The sequence below is a fragment of the Lampris incognitus genome, chromosome 11 (assembly GCF_029633865.1).
Source record: "Lampris incognitus isolate fLamInc1 chromosome 11, fLamInc1.hap2, whole genome shotgun sequence".
NCBI lineage: Eukaryota > Metazoa > Chordata > Actinopteri > Lampriformes > Lampridae > Lampris > Lampris incognitus.
In genome coordinates, this window is record NC_079221.1 from 6654286 (window position 1) to 6672348 (window position 18063).

The 18063-nt window shown below is 50.6% G+C and overlaps 1 protein-coding gene across 1 annotated transcript; it reads right to left on the minus strand.

Annotated features, from left to right (window-relative positions):
* Nucleotides 1-3042: 3042 nt before the first annotated feature.
* On the minus strand, nucleotides 3043-17041 carry LOC130120452 (ras-related protein Rap-2a). Its single transcript, XM_056288995.1, has 2 exons — nucleotides 16538-17041; nucleotides 3043-5006 (listed from the first exon to the last, which is right to left on the minus strand). Exons 1-2 carry the CDS (start codon nucleotides 16849-16851, stop codon nucleotides 4769-4771), a joined length of 552 nt encoding a protein of 183 aa, XP_056144970.1. The 5' UTR covers nucleotides 16852-17041; the 3' UTR covers nucleotides 3043-4768.
* Between the last annotated feature and the right edge of the window lie 1022 nt (nucleotides 17042-18063).

Genomic DNA, 18063 nt, shown 5'->3' on the forward strand with positions numbered 1-18063 from the left:
CATACTGTCTGTCTGTACGCCTCATACTGTCTGTCTGTACGCCTCATACTGTCTGTCTGTACACCTCATACTGTCTGTACACCTCATACTGTCTGTCTGTATACCATCATACTGTCTGTCTGTACACCATCATACTGTCTGTCTGTACACCTCATACTGTCTGTACACCATCATACTGTCTGTCTGTACACCTCATACTGTCTGTCTGTACGCCTCATACTGTCTGTCTGTACACCATCATACTGTCTGTCTGTACGCCTCATACTGTCTGTCTGTACACCTCATACTGTCTGTCTGTACACCATCATACTGTCTGTACACCTCATACTGTCTGTCTGTACACCATCATACTGTCTGTCTGTACACATCATACTGTCTGTCTGTACACATCATACTCTGTCTGTACACCTCATACTGTCTGTCTGTACACCATCATACTGTCTGTCTGTACACATCATACTGTCTGTCTGTACGCCTCATACTGTCTGTCTGTACACATCATACTGTCTGTCTGTACACATCATACTCTGTCTGTACACCTCATACTGTCTGTCTGTACACCATCATACTGTCTGTCTGTACACATCATACTGTCTGTCTGTACGCCTCATACTGTCTGTCTGTACGCCTCATACTGTGTGTCTGTACACCTCATACTGTCTGTCTGTACACCATCATACTGTCTGTCTGTACGCCTCATACTGTGTGTCTGTACACATCATACTGTCTGTCTGTACACATCATACTGTCTGTCTGTACGCCTCATACTGTGTGTCTGTACACATCATACTGTCTGTCTGTACACATCATACTCTGTCTGTACACCTCATACTGTCTGTCTGTACACCTCATACTGTCTGTCTGTACACCTCATACTGTCTGTCTGTACACCTCATACGGTCTGTCTGTACACCATCATACTGTCTGTCTGTACACCTCATACGGTCTGTCTGTACACCATCATACTGTCTGTCTGTACGCGTCATACTGTCTATCTGTACGCCTCATACTGTCTGTACACCATCATACTGTCTGTCTGTACACCTCATACTGTCTGTCTGTACACCTCATACTGTCTGTCTGTACGCCTCATACTGTCTGTCTGTACACCTCATACTGTCTGTCTGTACACCTAATACTGTCTGTCTGTACACCATCATACTGTCTGTCTGTACACCTCATACTGTCTGTCTGTACACCTCATACTGTCTGTCTGTACGCCTCATACTGTCTGTCTGTACGCCTCATACTGTCTGTCTGTACACCTCATACTGTCTGTCTGTACACCATCATACTGTCTGTCTGTACACCTCATACTGTCTGTCTGTACACATCATACTGTCTGTCTGTACACCTCATACTGTCTGTACACCTCATACTGTCTGTCTGTACACCTCATACTGTCTGTCTGTACACCATCATACTGTCTGTCTGTACACCTCATACTGTCTGCACACCTCATACTGTCTGTCTGTACACCATCATACTGTCTGTCTGTATACCTCATACTGTCTGTCTGTATACCTCATACTGTCTGTCTGTACACCTCATACTGTCTGTCTGTACACCTCATACTGTCTGTCTGTACACCTCATACTGTCTGTCTGCACACCTCATACTGTCTGTACACCATCATACTGTCTGTCTGTACACCTCATACTGTCTGCACACCTCATACTGTCTGTCTGTACACCATCATACTGTCTGTCTGTATACCTCATACTGTCTGTCTGTACACCTCATACTGTCTGTCTGTATACCTCATACTGTCTGTCTGTACACCTCATACTGTCTGTCTGTACACCTCATACTGTCTGTACACCATCATACTGTCTGTCTGTACACCTCATACTGTCTGTACACCTCATACTGTCTGTCTGTACACCTCATACTGTCTGTCTGTACACCTCATACTGTCTGTAAACCTCATACTGTCTGTCTGTACACCTCATACTGTCTGTAAACCTCATACTGTCTGTCTGTACACCTCATACTGTCTGTCTGTAAACCTCATACTGTCTGTCTGTAAACCTCATACTGTCTGTCTGTAAACCTCATACTGTCTGTCTGTACACCTCATACTGTCTGTAAACCTCATACTGTCTGTCTGTACACCCAGTCCCATTGCAGACGGTAAACACAGGAGTCCTTGGTATTCATGTAGGACTCCTTTTACAGAGACAAAGAAGGAAAGACAGACATAAGGAGAGAAGAACAGATGCGAAGAAAAAGAGGAGAGGACTGAGGAAATCAAAAGAGAAGGCAAAGGAAAAAAGAAAATAGAGAAAAGGAGAGTACAACAGAAGGAAAAAGAGGAGGAATGAGAGAAGAGGAAAAAAAGGGAGAGGGGAACGAGACAGAGGAGAAATGAAAGAAGGAAAAACAGGATGAAAGACGAGAAAGAAAGAGAAGAGAGGGAAAGAGTGAAAGAAAAGAGGTGAAGGAGAGATGGAAGAGAGACAAAAAATACAGACAGAGAGAGAGAGAGCAAGAGAGAGAAGCAGCGTGCTAAAGGCAGCGTATCGGTCTGGGTGTTGCCCTCCAGCGCCCCCTGCGGTCCGGAGACTCATCGACGTCCTTAGACGCCGTGTTGTCGTGTGCTTGAGGCTGAACTGCATCTCCTCGGCCAGACTTCCTCAGGATTCAGCACTTGTGACTTTAAACCCGTCTCGGAAGCCAAGTCACAGCCACGTCTCGTTAAGCCCCGGCCGGAGGGGCTAAACAGTGCTGTTTACTTCAGCCCGTGGTCAAGAAGCCCTCGCAGCCCTCGTCTTCGTAGCCAACACGTCCGTAGTTCGTAGCCAACGTAAACACAAACCCCAGAAAGCCAAAACAACATCGTCACACTGCGTACAACTCGGCAAACAACGCGCGCGGGGGATTACGAGACCCGGACGTGTTGTTTGAACGATGAGCGCACGAGAGCGGGGGGGGGGGGGGGGGGGAGAAGAGACCTCCGGCGAGCAACCCCGAGGCCGCGGCCTTCCACGCCCTCCGCTCTGCGCACCTCCACACTTGAGAAAGCCTCAGTCGAGTGTTAAACGCACTTTTATTTGTTTAGGTGTCAAATGAAACAGTGTCACCATTCATTTAGGGAGGGGGGAGGGGGGGGGTTAAAGAGTAAATGGTCACATAAAAAAATATAAAATCAACGATGAAAATGGTAACACGGGGGGGGGGGGGGGAGTCTGGTTCCCGTGGCAACATAGATGTACAGTTGAAACAGTGTCCAGATCCTGACGTGTATGTGTTCTGCTTGCACATTTCCACAGCCTATATTAATCTTAAACGATAAAAGTCCTTTTTTTGTTGTTGTCTTGTTGTCGTTTTGTTTCACTAGCCATGCATACAGTTGACGATTCCACGTGTGTTTGAGTCAGTGTCTCCGTTAGAGCTGGCACCTTCGATACAAAATATTTACACTACCAATTATCCTCCTCTTCATCGTCGCCGTTGTCGTTACTATTTGTTACTAATAGATTCGAACACTCTTGAATATATAGGAGGGGGGGGGGAGGGACGGGGGTGCTGAAAATCCCAGCACCCCCATTTCACTTTGATACCGGATAAAAACGAGCATGACAAATGTTGGCAATGTTCCTTTAAACGTCACCCGTTCCCAAAAAGAAGGCAAGTTTCTCTCTAAAGGTCGCTTTGTCGAGCTTTTCGAGACACCGAGTGATCGACGACGACCCCCCCCCCCGTCAGGGCGGAGCGGTCACACATGTTAACGCACAGCAATCTGCAGTCGGAGGAAGAAAGAAAAGAAAAGGAAAGGAAAACAAAACGTCACACGATAATGTGACGGACCATCAACTCTCCAAAAATGAGGAAACGGGGGGGGAAGATATATCTGCAAGTAAAGGGAAAGACGCCCGCTTTCCCGCCATTCTGATTCCGTTCCTCCATACAAATAATCACAATAACATGAAACAAAATAACAAAAACGGAGGCGCTTTCGAGTTAAAGTCACCTCTTTGGTTCTGCCTGTGTCGAATACAAAATCCCCCCCCCCCCGCCGCTGACCACCACAAGAAAAAGGGCAAGCCGAGAGAAACCTTTCCACACAAATCAATTACTCATCCATGTTTTAAAAGAACGGGAACAGGAGGCCCGTCTGCCCTCGGGTATGTGTACAGTAGCTAGTGCTTACTTGGTCAAGGCAGCGTCAAATGCTGAAACCTTTGGCTAGTCAAGCTGTGAGAAACGGGGTCGCACCAGTTGTCCCCCCACCTCTACAAAAACAGAAGAAGAAGGAGGAGGGGGAGGGGGGGGGAAGGCTTTAGGGAAACACTGACGGAAGCGGATCGCGGGACAACCCGAACTGCAGATAAGCTGTTCAACTATTCTGCACAAATGGTAAGTACAAGATTTTTTTTTGTGTGTGTGTGTGTGTTCACAACCCAAAAGACAAAAACAAAATAAAACCGAAACAACAAAATACATACGAGTAACATAAGGCGAGTGCGCGTTCCTTTTCGTCAAATTTCTGTGGCGGCAAATTCGTTCCATTCAAATCTACTTATTACTGACATGTCATTCTTGTTATTATGTCATGACTGACTTTATGCACCAAAGAGTTAAAATGAGTTCGACCAGGAGTTTCTTCAGTCTTCCATTTAGTTGGTGTATGAGTGTGTGTTTGTGTGTGTGTGTGTGTGTGTGTGTAGGCATGTGCGCGCTCATGTCCGTGTTTATATTTCTCTCGTGAGTGATTTCTCCTAAGCAGACCTCTTGCCGAGGCCCGTTACGCCGCAGGCCTTCGGGGCTATTGTATATTGCAAGAGGAGCAGCAGGGGTCATCCTTGTCCGGCTGGGCGGCGTAGTCCATCTGCCGAACGATCTCGGCGAACAGTTCGTCTACCATGGTTTTACTCTTGGCCGAGGTCTCCATGAAAGGGCAGCCCCACTCCTCAGCCAGAGCCTGGCCTTCGCTGGACGACACCTCCCTCTCGCTCTCCAGGTCCACCTTGTTCCCCACCAGGATCACCGGAACCTTTTCGTACCTGAGGGGAGACGACAGGCAGGCACACACACACACAAGCGGACACAAATTAAAAATAAAATAAAATAAGAGTAGACGGCGATAGAGAGATGAGGCATACGAGGCTGGTAAACCGCTGGGGGGGGGGGCAATAAGCAAAAGTTTGCTGCATTTGCAGTCTCAAAAGTCGGGCACGCACCCCTTCAGGGTTGGGTCTTTATACAATCCAAAGGCATTAATCACACCTGTGAATCAAACCGTCTTTTCACAGTAAGACATGTCAATGAATTATGCGAATTACTATAAACAATCCCTTTAAAAGAGTCATATTCTGATAAACTGATTTCCCCCTGCCCCCTGCACTGCTGGGCATCCTCCTCATCTTATTCTTCACCCATCCATCCGTTATCTAAACCTCGTATCCTGCTCTCAGGGTCGCGGGGACGCTGGAGCCTATTCCCAGCAGTCACTGGGCAGCATATTTGTCGTATATCTTATAATTCCATTATAATTCTGTTATCCTCCTTCAATGTTGTAGTCTGTAAATTGTGTAAACACAACATCCATTGCACGTTCTTGGGAGAGGGGTCCCTCCTCTGTTGCTCTCCCTGAGCTTTCTTCCTGGTTTTTTCCATCCATCCATTATCCCAAACCGCTTATCCTGCCCTCAGGGTTGCAGAGATGCTGGAGCCTATCCCAGCAGTCATTGGGCGGCAGGCGGGGAGACACCCTGGACAGGCCGCCAGGCCATTACAGGGCCAACACACACACACACACACACACACACACACACACACACACATTCACACCTAGGGACAATTTAGTACGGCCGATTCACCTGACCTACATGTCTTTGGACCGTGGGAGGAAACCGGAGCCCCCCGGAGGAAACCCACGCAGACAAGAGGAGTACATGCAAACTCCACACAGAGGACGACCCTCGAGTTTGGGGGTCCCTGGGGTTCGAACCCAGGACCTTCTTGCTGTGAGGTGACCGCGCTAACCTACTGCGCCACCGTGCCGCCCTCTTCCTATTTTTTTTCTCCCTGTTAAAAGGTTTTTTTTTTTAGGGAGTTGTTCCTTATCTGATGGGAGGGTCTAAGGACGGGATGTTGTTTTGCTGTAAAGTCCACGGAGACAAATTTGTAATTTGAGATGTCGGGCTACACAAATGAGATTGACTCGACTTGCCCTTCTACAAGTAAGCACGGTAACAAAATCTCAGCAATGGGGTAAATATCACACCTCGACAAATGTCACGATTTGCGATAGTCTCCAGATTTACAAATCACATGGTTAACAAGCCATTTTGGTATAGCACCGTTGGTGACGTGACGCCTGGGAACACATGGATGCTCCGACCAATCATATTCGACCTACCGTTTGAATAAGCCCAACCACTGGACAGCTCACCTGTCAGTCCGCCAACCTGAGTAGCGTATTGCTGAATAGTAAAAAAAAATGTGTGGGGGGTGTCTGGGTAGCGTAGCAGTCTGTTCTGTTGCCTACCAACATGGGGGTCACTGGCCCAAACCCCCGTGTTACCGCCGGCTTGGTCGGGCGTCTCTACGGACACAACTGATCAATGTCTGCGGGTGGGAAGCCGGATGTGGGTATGTGGCCTGGTCCCTGCACTAGCGCCTCCTCTGGTCGGTCAGGGCACCTGTTTTGGGGGGAGGGGGAACAGCATGATCCTCCCACGTGCTACGCCCCCCTCCCCCAGCAAAACTCCTCGCTGTCAGGTGAAAAGAAGCAGCCGGCGACGCCACATGTATCGGAGGAAGCACGTGATAGTCTGCAGCCCTCCCCGGATCAGCAGAGGGGGCGGGGCAGCGACCGGGACAGCTCGGAAAATAGGGTCATTGGTCAACTACAACTGTGGGGGGGGGGGAGGGCAAAAAAGCCCCCCCCCTCAAAAAAGTGCTACACCCACCAAAAAGGACAAAAAGAGGATGTGAAATAGTGTTAAGAATTAATCAATTTTCATTATTTTCCTTTAAAAGAAACTTTATTAACAAGTTCCACAGATGCTGGGAAATGATAAAACAGCGCAAACATCACAGGAGTCTTATGAAAAGACCCAGTGTGGCAAAGCGGCGTGGAAACTTGTTATGGAAGCAGTTTGCTGCCCGCGTGCTAGCCGACGCTGCAGCAACACATTGCGGTAACATATCTAGAGACTGACCCAGTGGTGGAACAGGAAATGGGTTATATAGCCCGAGACCCCCCCCCCCGAGGGCAGGAAGTGGCCATAATCTTTTGAGCTCTGAAGTCTCTGTCGTGCTCTTGCGTGCCGCATGCCACTGTGGAGCTGGACTACACACTGGAGAACCAGAAGAGGCGGTCGGTTACGTTGTGTAGGCCAGCGTACAGCACTCCTGAAACGGTGCAGCTTTAACGCACTTTTATCTCCATTTCAGGGCTGCAGTACGTGTTTGCCGCATGCTCATACGCGTGGATGAGAGGGAGGACAGCGGAATGGTGAGGTTGCAAGGAGGGGAGGTGACGGAGGCGTATGAGTTTAAATACTTTGGGGTCAACTGTTCACAGTAACGGGGAGTGCAGGAGAGAGGTGAGGGAGAGAGTGCAGGCAGGGTGGAGTGGGTGGAGAAGAGTGTCAGGAGTGATGTGTGACAGAAGGGTACCGGCAAGAGTTAAAGGGAAGGTTTACAGGATGGTAGTGAGACCAGCTATGTTGTATGGTCTGGAGACGGTGGCACTGATGAGAAGACAGGAGGAGGAGCTGGAGGTGGAGCTGGAGGTGGCAGAGATGAAGATGGTAAGATTTTAATTGGGAGTGACAAAGAAGGACGGGATTAGGAACGAGTATATTAGAGGGACAGCTCAGGTTGGACGGTTGGGAGACAAAGCAAGAGAGGCAAGATTGAGATGGTTTGGACATGTGTGGAGGAGAGATGCTGGGTATGTTGGGAGAAGGATGCTGAATATGGAGCTGAGAGGGAAGAGGAGAAGAGGAGGTTTATGGATGTGGCGAGGGAGGACATGCGGGTGGCTGGTGGGACAGAGGAAGATGCAGAGGACAGGAAGAGATGGAGACGGATGATCCGCTGTGACGACTCCTATCAGGAGCAGCCGAAAGCACATGTTAGGCACACCTCCGACCACATTAGGCTCCTGTATTTTGTGCGCTTCAAAAGAAGCCCAAACAAAGACAACACAGGACCAACAGATCTTGTGTGTTCACATCATTTGGTGAAAAGCAGGGTGTTCTTTCTTTCATGCTTATCTGCATGTGAGACGATGTATTAAAAAAAAAAGCTTCCCTTGTGTTGTAGCCACCGTCTGAAGCAGACACATACCCACACCTCCAACGCCGCCAGAGATACTTTGGCTCGCGATTCGGAGGAACCTCAACTAATCACAGAGGAGTCGGGCACCCGGACACCTCTCAACATCATTAGAGTTTTTGAATGTTTTGCCCTCTTGCCCTATGAAATATTCACGCTCTTCAAATATTTATGATCACTTGACGTGGGGAGGAAAAACCCCGGCCTCATCCTCGACGGCTACAGGTAGACAAGGAAGCGAGGGATGCTGGGAGATGGGGGTGGGGGTGGGGGTGTAAAGTATAAGCATCTGTAATGCTTGACTAAGCCGAGGAGCCTGGGCACTTCTCGGGGGGGCCCAGGGGCTGCAGGTTCCACTGTTAAATGAGCTTTAACTTGGCGAGAATAAGGAGCCGACTTTGATCTCCTCATGAATACATGATCCGGAGCGAACTCTAATCTCAGCCACCCCGTTTTCAGCATCCGCTCGCCGGCCACGAAGAACCGCCGGGATTTGAGAGCAGACTTCAGAGGTCACTGTGCGTGACCAAAACTCCAGACAGAGCGCTCCGTGCTTCAGGGCGACTCGCATGCAACATCTACAGCCTGCCTCTGCCACTCAGCTTTGACACTCGCGGCACCTACACTTCATTCGCAGAATTTCTAAGTAAAGAAAAACGCCGAGTTCAGGATTTCGCAAGGTTCTATTTTGGACCGCGTCTCTGTGGCAGGAGGAAGTCCAAACTTAAATTCCTGCTCCGCTTTCAATTACAGCCTCTAATCATAGCTGTGGGTGCGTAGACTGAGCGGCTAGAAACATGCCTTTTGTGGCCATGCCCATTTAGGAGAAGCCACGGGGGGCAAAGCATGTAGCGGGGGCAGGAGCGTTCATGTTCTTTCGTTGGCCAAAAGTCTCCAGTTACCAGACGCCTGTTTCGTAAATGCTCCCTTACAAAAGCTTTTCGCCGCGGCTTGTCCAGCCCCAAACGATAATCACCGCAGAAAGACGTGTTTCGGTGAAACTGCGCTACTCTGTGGAGCCACGGAAGGCTTACAAAACCCGTCACGTGGATGCGTTGTCATTTGTTGCATAGCGAGAAAAGCGAGTTCGCAGCATCACCATTTCTTCAAGGCGGCTCACGTCGAGCCTATCTACCTGGCTCTTATTGTTCCGGCTGCCTGCACGAGAAAGCTCAGAGAGATCAAAGGAAAGAGACCGGTTATAAATCACGGATGACGGATTTGATCCCGGCAAGCTTCCTTACGTAAGTCATATAGCTCACTCACAGCTCATTACAAGAGGAGTCGAGCAGCACAACAGAAGAAAGAGCTGTCATCTGGCGCCAAAGGGGAGGGTCTATAAATAGCCATAATGACAGAGAGGGAAACCTGCAATCCCATGAGGTGTGAGAGGGCGGCTTCCACAGATAACACAGCTCCCGGGGACTCGGCGTACGCGGGGTGTTGGCCATCCTGGATCTAGGACAAACTGTGGATGACATAAGGGTGTGTCATCGCACAGAGCCTATGCGATAGCGGGGTGAGGGAGGCTGTGGCGTACATGAGTTCAGACCCCGTCTTCAACACCGGTCTATTTCAAACCCGAGTGCCGTGCGGGGCCGAGCGATAACAAGCCGCAACAACCAACACAGTATGCTTGAGCTTCCAGCTTATGAAACAGGACAATGCGTGTACTGGAGGACTCTGACAACAAACACCCGTCCTGGCTCTCTCAGGCGCTCCTTATCTATAATGCATGATGCATCAACTGATACAGGCCTCGCTGAGGGAGAGCGGGACCTGGTGGTCTCTGGCTTCTTCTGATTCAAGCCTGCCATGGAGGGAAGACAAGGGCTCGGCCTCTGTTCTGGGTCTCTCCTCGTCCCGTTATTGGGTCTCAATCTATGCTGTAGCAGCCCTGTCGAGGAGCATCTGCATCCGACTCAGACGAGAGGATTCGGCTGAGTCAGAGAGGGGCGACGAGCTCCCCTATCACAGTCCAGGGTCGAGCAAAGGAAGAGCTCCTCAAGGAGGGATTTCTGGAGGAGCTCCTTGAAAACAAGCGATGAAAACTTCTGGGCCTGGCTCTTTATTGCAGAAAGACTGTGTGGCCCAACAGTGGGATTGTGTGCCAAGAGAGAACTTTGGGTTATTATTATTTTTATTTTATTTAGATAAGGAGAATGGGTGATTAAGGAAACACACAAAACAACAGCTTGGTTAGTTCTGCAGGCTCCTGCCAGAAGTCTCCTTTGGGACATGGTCTGTGCTCCCATGATAGTGTAAGGCAGTGCTCTCTTCCCCCTTTCTCTCCAAGCTCTCGAGGCTGTTCGCAGAGGACAGCACATTTGTCCCAAAAATATCCAAAGTGGAGAAAACAGTTGACGGTATACTTCACTGACTGTATAGGTTAATTGTTTCGGGATCTGCTCGATAGCTATTACCAACAAGATCACACAGCTCTCTCGGGGCAACCGAGCTTTAAATATCCTTCCACCATCCGCAGAAGTACAAAAGTGGAATATATGTGTCAACTCGGTGACAAATCATCCGAAACCTGTTTAGACCACTTTACCATAGCGTAGTTGTGAAAAGGGAATGTGGCAGGAGAGTAGCTATAATTGGTTTAGTCAAATGCATGGGTTTGTAAATAGAAAACAGAGCCCATGTGACACAGTCAATCATTTTTGCCGTTTCTCCCACGGTTGAGCTCCGCTAAGTGACAGTTCCACAAACTCAGCATGCAACATCTCTTACTTTGCAGTGACTGAAAAACAAGTTGGCTACCGGAAACCCCAGAAAGCATTGCACACAAACACAAAAGTTTCATTTTATTATCCATCTTTTTTTTTTTTTTTTTTTAGCACGGCACAATTTTAAGTTTCGACGGAACATACTTATTACCAAAGTTTGTGCCGCTGGATTAAGACGAAGTTAATTGGCAGCTCGGCCGACTCGAAACGTGCATACATGACTTGGTCAACAACAAAAGAGCTATAAATGAGAATTGTGCTTGGGCAACTTTATCCCTCGCTGTTTGCATAATTGCTTGTTTTTTTTCTTCTTCCTGTCTCTCTCCCTCATCATTATCCATGGCAACAGCTTAAAAGTCCTTTTCAGACTTTAATGGGCTTCTCTAATAATAGCACTATGACATATTGTCACTGTCTAGCATGCATTATTTGACCGCAATTCCCAGAGTGCCACTATTATCTACTGCCTTATCCTTTCGGCGGTGAATGGGAGCATCAAGACCAGCTTGGGGATGCGGCAACCAGGCTTCATGAAATACGACTTTAGCTTGCAGCATCAGAAACCCCCCCATGTACGCGTCTTGCTCGAGTTACTCGCTGCAACAGTGAATGACGAGTACACCAGCTCAGGGTGAATATGCCTATAGCGCCCCACCTTAGATGTGAAATGCAACACTTTATTATGAAAGCCAAGTCAACTAAATTAGGGAATCGGCATTTAACTTTAGCCTCTTTCCTTTTACCCGGATTTCACGACAAACTGAGAATCGGATGAAATGGGAGTGCCACGCTGGGAGGAACAAGGCCGCTGCCTCACATCCATTTCACAACAGGGATCCTCTCAACCAACTGGCACACGGACGAGTCCAGTAATGACGACTCCACAATTCGAAGAGCCCTGCAGTTCTACCGTCTATGATGTCGAACCTTTAGCCTCCCACAATATTAGTGTTAGCAAGGTTTAATCGAGTAACCCGTTTCAACACGTCCCCCTCTGCCACATTCAGGTGCGGTGTCAGGTCTTGTGCGGCCCACGGGAACGCATCACATTTAACTGCTGCTGAAATGAGGGGGCGATGAGGTCCCGAGCAGGGCGTGGTGTAATCATCTGCACCCGTGGCCTTTGTGCTAATGCCCGCCTGTGGCACTAGCAGCAGACACTGATGGGCGCCGACAGGGTCGGGAATGAGAGTGACGCACCGCAGCACCTCTGACCCGAGCTGGTGGCAATACAGCCGTGCCGGGGCACCGGCATGTGGCAGCGGTTATGGAAGTTGAAAGAGACGGACGGGAACGATGACGGCGGCTTAAACGGCAGGATTTCTCTCTCCGCTCGTTCCTGGGGTATCGCGCATCAACGTGTACCACTGCAAACTGTTTCTTACCCCACTCTTCCGAGCCGTCCCAGTCACTCCTCCACCCCCTCTGCCGATCCGGGGGGGGGGGGGCTGCAGGCTACCACACGCCTCCTCCCATACATGTGGAGTCGCCAGCCGCTTCTTTTCACCTGAATGGTGAGGAGTTTCACCAGGGGGACGTAGCGCGTGGGAGGATCACGCTATTCCTCCCAGTTCCCCCTCCCCCCCGGCAAAAGGCGCCCCGACCAATCAGAGGAGGCGCTAGTGCAGCGACCAGGACACCTACCCACATCCGGCTTCCCGCTCGCAGACACGGCCAACTGTGTCTGTAGGGACGCCCGACCAAGCTGGCAGTAACACGGGGATTCGAACCGGCGATCCTCTATTCTGTTGGTAGGCAATAGAATAGATCGCCATGCCAGGGGGACGGGGGACGCCCCCCCCCCACACTGCAAAACCTTTCACTAAAATCCGTCCCTGTCACAGACATCCCCGAGTTTGTCGTTTATCGGCACATTTGTGACCGTGGGAAAATAATGTGCGAGCTCCCCGGCAAGTTCGCAACAACTGAGCGAGGAGATTTAAATCATTTGACAGCTGACGCGCAACGCCACGACAAGTATGTCTCCATCGGCGGCTGGATGCGCGAAGCGTTTTGACGACACATCGGCTCCTCTTGGTTATCAATTACAACCGTAAGAAACGGTGAGAATCCAGCTGGACCAACAGGGGCGACTGGGAAACTCGCACAGTTAGCGACCCGTGATGCCCAGTGAACCTCCGTCTCGCTCGCCATCCAAAACAAAACCCCATTAATGGGGGGGGGGGGGCCGTAGCGTGGATATGGGTCACAATTATTTCCCAGACGAGGTGAAAAGGCCTCTCCGTGGCGGGGCATATGAAGTGTAAAGTCATAATTTTAAGCATTAACCTTAACGGCGGCATTAACTTGCTAAGCGGGTTGCTTAGACGAGTCTTTGAAGCTGAAAGAACTTTTTTTTTTTTGGGTTTTTAATTGGACCACAGGGTTAAGCGGTGTGCAGGTTTACATGGTCTGTTGGGGGTGGGGGAGTGGGTGGGTGGGGGGGGGCGGGTGGGGGGCTGTGGCAAAGGAAATGCCTGAATGAAATTAAGGAGTAACGCCAGACTCTGGGAGTTCCTCTGTGTGTTGTGTGTGGAATCACAGAACAGCTGGCCAACACCTGGTGTGTGGTCGCACACATTTATATATAAGGACACACACACCACTGTGTGTGTGTGTGTGTGTGTGTGTGTGTGTGTGTGTGTGTCTGTTTATAAATCTTTCCCCGTCTTCACTATATATGGCGAAAACACGGGTTAACTTCGTTCTCTGAGCCACCGAGTCGTAGAATCACAGACTTACACAAATGTTTACTAGGGCCAATTCAAATGATTACGCTAACCTGCAAACCGTGGCGGCGACGGGGGGGGGGGGGGAAAACGATGACAAATAACGACAATTTAGAGTCTATCAACCGCACTGGTGAACGGCCTCAGCTCTAAGTGAAGAGCCGACGCCTCCGGCGTCTCCGCTGAGAGCTCTCCACCGGGGCGGAGAGGGTCTCGCCGTCCTCCGTTCACCGAGGGCGAGCGACCCGCGCCCACCCTCGTAACACAGCGGATGTTATCGCCTCACGCCACGTGAACTCTCCGGCGCCTCCCGACACCCACCCGAGCAGGGCTAAGGCGTGTAAAAGAAGCCCTCCCCGATAATTCAGGTGTGTGTGTGTGTGTGACACATCGTCCTGGAGCTAGGGAGTACCAGAAGCACGGCGGGCCAACCCAGCACCCTCGGTTAACCTCTGCGTTGCATCATGCATGTGTCAAATCTGCAGACGGCGAGCTCATATCCAGATCACTTCTCTTAAAAGTCAGACGATCTCAAAACGCCGGGCCGCTTGTTCGGCTCTTCCCCCGGCAGCTTCAGCTGGCTCATCAAAGACAAGAGTCTGTCCTTTTGCAGGGCCCGGGAAATCAGCGGCGCGCGCTTACGCGGACCCCCATCTTGCCCCCCGCCGCACGTTTTGAGGTCTGTTGCTGTGAAGCAGGCCTCGCTGCAGAGCAGGGGATCTTGGGTATTCTGTCTGCTTATTTCACAGCGGTTGCAGCATCCAGCACAGTGGACGCTGCATGTTGCAAACAGCTGCCTGGTGAAACGCACTCTCCACCATGTCGTGACTCCAGCAGAGGGACGACTAGTCCATCCTCGCCACGTCGTGGCCGAGTCCATCGCAGGAGATGGGTACTGTTGCTCGATTTGAAAACTGCAGCACAAAGATGTAGAGGACCGACTCTGGCATGAGTACAAAACCGGGGTACCTACTTTTTTTTCTCGAGAAATCATTTTCCAGAACTTTTCAAGGACATTTTCCACTTGAATTTAGACGACAGCTGTTGTTCCTGGACGGTCGTCTCATTCAGGATTAACTTTGAATGGAAACCTCAACGGTCTCTAAGTGGGACTGTGCAAACTTTTAGCTTGTCAATGAACGCGCCGCCCGAACGCCAAGTACTGATGTGCGATCCCAGCGACCACAAAAGTATGACTAAAATGTGCAATTTCAGTTCAAAATGACCCAAAACACTACTTTCTAACCTAACTTTGCAACGATCCATCACCTCAACAACATTTCGAGTATACCCGATCAATTTTAGCATTTCCCAGCTGTTTTCCCATGACTGGGAAAACTAGTCTATAAATTTCCACGTTTTCCAGGACGCGTGGGAACCCGGAAAACAGACTGGACCGAAAAGAAAGAGTCATCGATGACTCCAGATGAACTCTGGGCTTCTTAGGATGCTGGAATTGCAGTCAAAAGGCAATTAGCCACCCAGGAGTTCAAACCTGTGACCGGTGATGTAGCGATGCGAGTAATAAAGTGGGTAAAATCTTGACTTTTAGTCAGTGTTTTGTCATCGCCGGGCAACCAACAATTAACCTAGTCCATATACTCGGGAAAAGCATTAATTCATGCACATCCCAATCGCATAAATTATCCTGCTTTCAGGGTCACGGGGATGCTGGAGCCTATCCCAGCAGTCACTGGGCGGGGAGACACCCCGGACAGGCCGCCAGACCATCACAGGGCCTCCACACGCATCAGAAACAATACCACCCATTAAATAAACCAATGAACAAACTCCTACAACAGAAACACCCCAAAAAACACTAATTTTCTCCTCTTTCAAGGCAAAGTTGAGTTTTTTTTCCTCGTGATTATTAAAGTTATCCCCCCCCCACACACTTATTACAGCCTCGGACCCTGGCTCGAACTCTGCTGATCTCTAAGGTGGGCTAAACTGATGCGCCACCTCAGAGGACTAAGGTCTGCACACTAAAACTGTTCCCAAAAGCTAATTCACTGGCAACGTCAGTTGGCCGTCTGATGCCCGCTGTGGATTCATGTGATGGAGATTCGAGTCAGTCCTAAAAAAAGGTGGGCAGACTCTATTCTGGAGATAATCATGTGGGTAGACTGGGGTAGACTCTATTCTGGAGATAACCATGTGGGTAAACTGGGGTAGACTCTATTCTGGAGATAATCATGTGGGTAGACTGGGGTAAACTCTATTCTGGAGATAATCATGTGGGTAGATTGGGGTAGACTCTATTCTGGAGATAATCATGTGGGTAGACTGGGGTAGACTCTATTCTGGAGATAACCATGTGGGTAAACTGGGGTAGACTCTATTCTGGAGATAATCATGTGGGTAGACTGGGGTAGACTTTATTCTGGAGATAACCACGTGGGTAGACTGGGGTAGACTCTATTCTGGAGATAATCACGTGGGTAAACGGGTAGACTCTATTCTGGAGATAATCACGTGGGTAAACGGGTACTCTATTCTGGAGATGATCACGTGGGTAAACTGGGGGGGTTTGGGCGCATTTACCCTCCGCTACCCCACTTGACGTGACCAGGTATGCCAAAATATAGAGCAGACACATGTGGCCTGTAGGTGCACATCATCTCTCCAGTGGGGCAGTTTCTAGACCAGGCCTGCCAGCCCATCCTGAACCCGCCGGGCCATTAGAAGCCAGGCTCAGTAGAAAATAACACAAAAGGGCACCACATCCCCCACAGAACCACTGGACGACTTAGACGCCAGCTAGGTTTTTAGGATTCCACCAACCTTTTCACTCTTATGATCTGGTCCCTCATCGGCTTGATGTCCTGGAAGCTTTGCTGGTTGACGAGGCTGTAGACCAGTATGAAGCCTTGGCCGTTTTTGATGTAAAGGTCCCGCATGGAGGCGAACTGCTCGGTGCCGGCGGTGTCCAGGATCTCCAGGACCGACGGCGAGGAGTCCACCTCGATCTCCTTGCGGTAGAAATCCTCTATGGTGGGGTCGTACTTCTCGATGAAGGTCCCGGTGACGAACTGGACGGTGAGGGCGGATTTCCCGACCCCGCCGCTGCCGAGGACCACCACTTTGTACTCGCGCATCGCTCCCCGGTCGAGTGGGCTGTAATCAAGAGGACTCGCAGGGGGGGGGGGGTGGTGGGTCGGGAGGGGGGGAATGGTCGTCGTCAATCCATTGAAACGAAGCGAAAACCCCGAGTCACATTCAGCCACCCCCGCGTCCCGTTCCGAACCGGGGGGTCAATAACGCGGAGCCCCGCTCGCGCGCCCGCTCGCCCGCTCGCTCGCGGCTCAGCTACGGCAGAGCACAAAGACTCGGTTGCCCTAAGATGGATTTCATTTTAGAAATTCCCCCACGCAGGCCACACGCGCGCACACACACACACGCGCGCACAGATATCAAGCTGAGCGTGCGTCCGACGACTCGCCGAGTTGCAACAATGTACACAGGGAGGAAGGAGAATAAATATCGCCCCCGACGACGAGGAGGAGGGACGCGGGGCCGCTCATCCGCTCAGCGCTCCCTTCCGCGCATCACACGAAAAAACAAACTTGCTCCATCGAAGACATCGGAGGAGGGGAGGGGGAGGGGAGGGGAGGGGGGAAGGAAAAAAAAAGAAAAGCTGACAAACCCTTGAACGGATCGCAGATTTTCGCCGAGTTTCGAGGGCCGCCGGTGGATAAAAGTCACCGAGGCATCGCGTCGGGGAAGTTTAGCGGAGCGACTTCGGCGTCTCTCTTTGTTCCCTTCTCACCATCTCCGCAAAACCTCACTCGCTCGCCGACACATTCCTAGCCGCCATGACTCTCGGGCGGAGACCCACCGCCGCCGCGTAACCAGCCGGTCCCCGCTCGGCTCCCGTACCGAGCTAGGAGGAAAAAAAAGGAAAGGGGGGGAAAAAAAGAAAAAAGGAGTCCCTCCTTCCAACGGAAAGATGCGGAGACGGCCCAATGGCCTCGTCCGTTCGCGGCACACCTCACTCTCGGCGGCGCGGCGGCGAGCCAGTAGGATTCGGCGGCCGCCATTTCCGCTCGTGCGTTAAAAATCGCCATCGTTCGGTTACCCCGGTGACATCCGACGGGCCGTGGGCCAATCACAGCGGCCACTCCGGGATGTGGTATCCAAGAAGAGGAGGAGGAGGAGGGGGGGGGGGGGAGAGAGTGCGCCGGATGCTGTTGCCATGGTAACGCCGCAGCGAGCCTCCGTCGAAAACCTTGTGTTGTGTGTAATTAATGAGGAAAAAAAAGCTGCTTAGTCTTTTAAACTTGAGACGGACTCTGATTGATGTCACCATG

Excerpts from the sequence above, each read along its gene's own strand:
- LOC130120452 (XM_056288995.1), bottom strand. The coding sequence starts at position 16,851 with ATGCGCGAGTACAAAGTGGTGGTCCTCGGCAGCGGCGGGGTCGGGAAA. Across the intron at positions 5,007-16,537 it reads CAGATCATAAGAGTGAAAAG|GTACGAAAAGGTTCCGGTGA; the intron begins GTTGGTGGAATC and ends GTCTCCCCTCAG.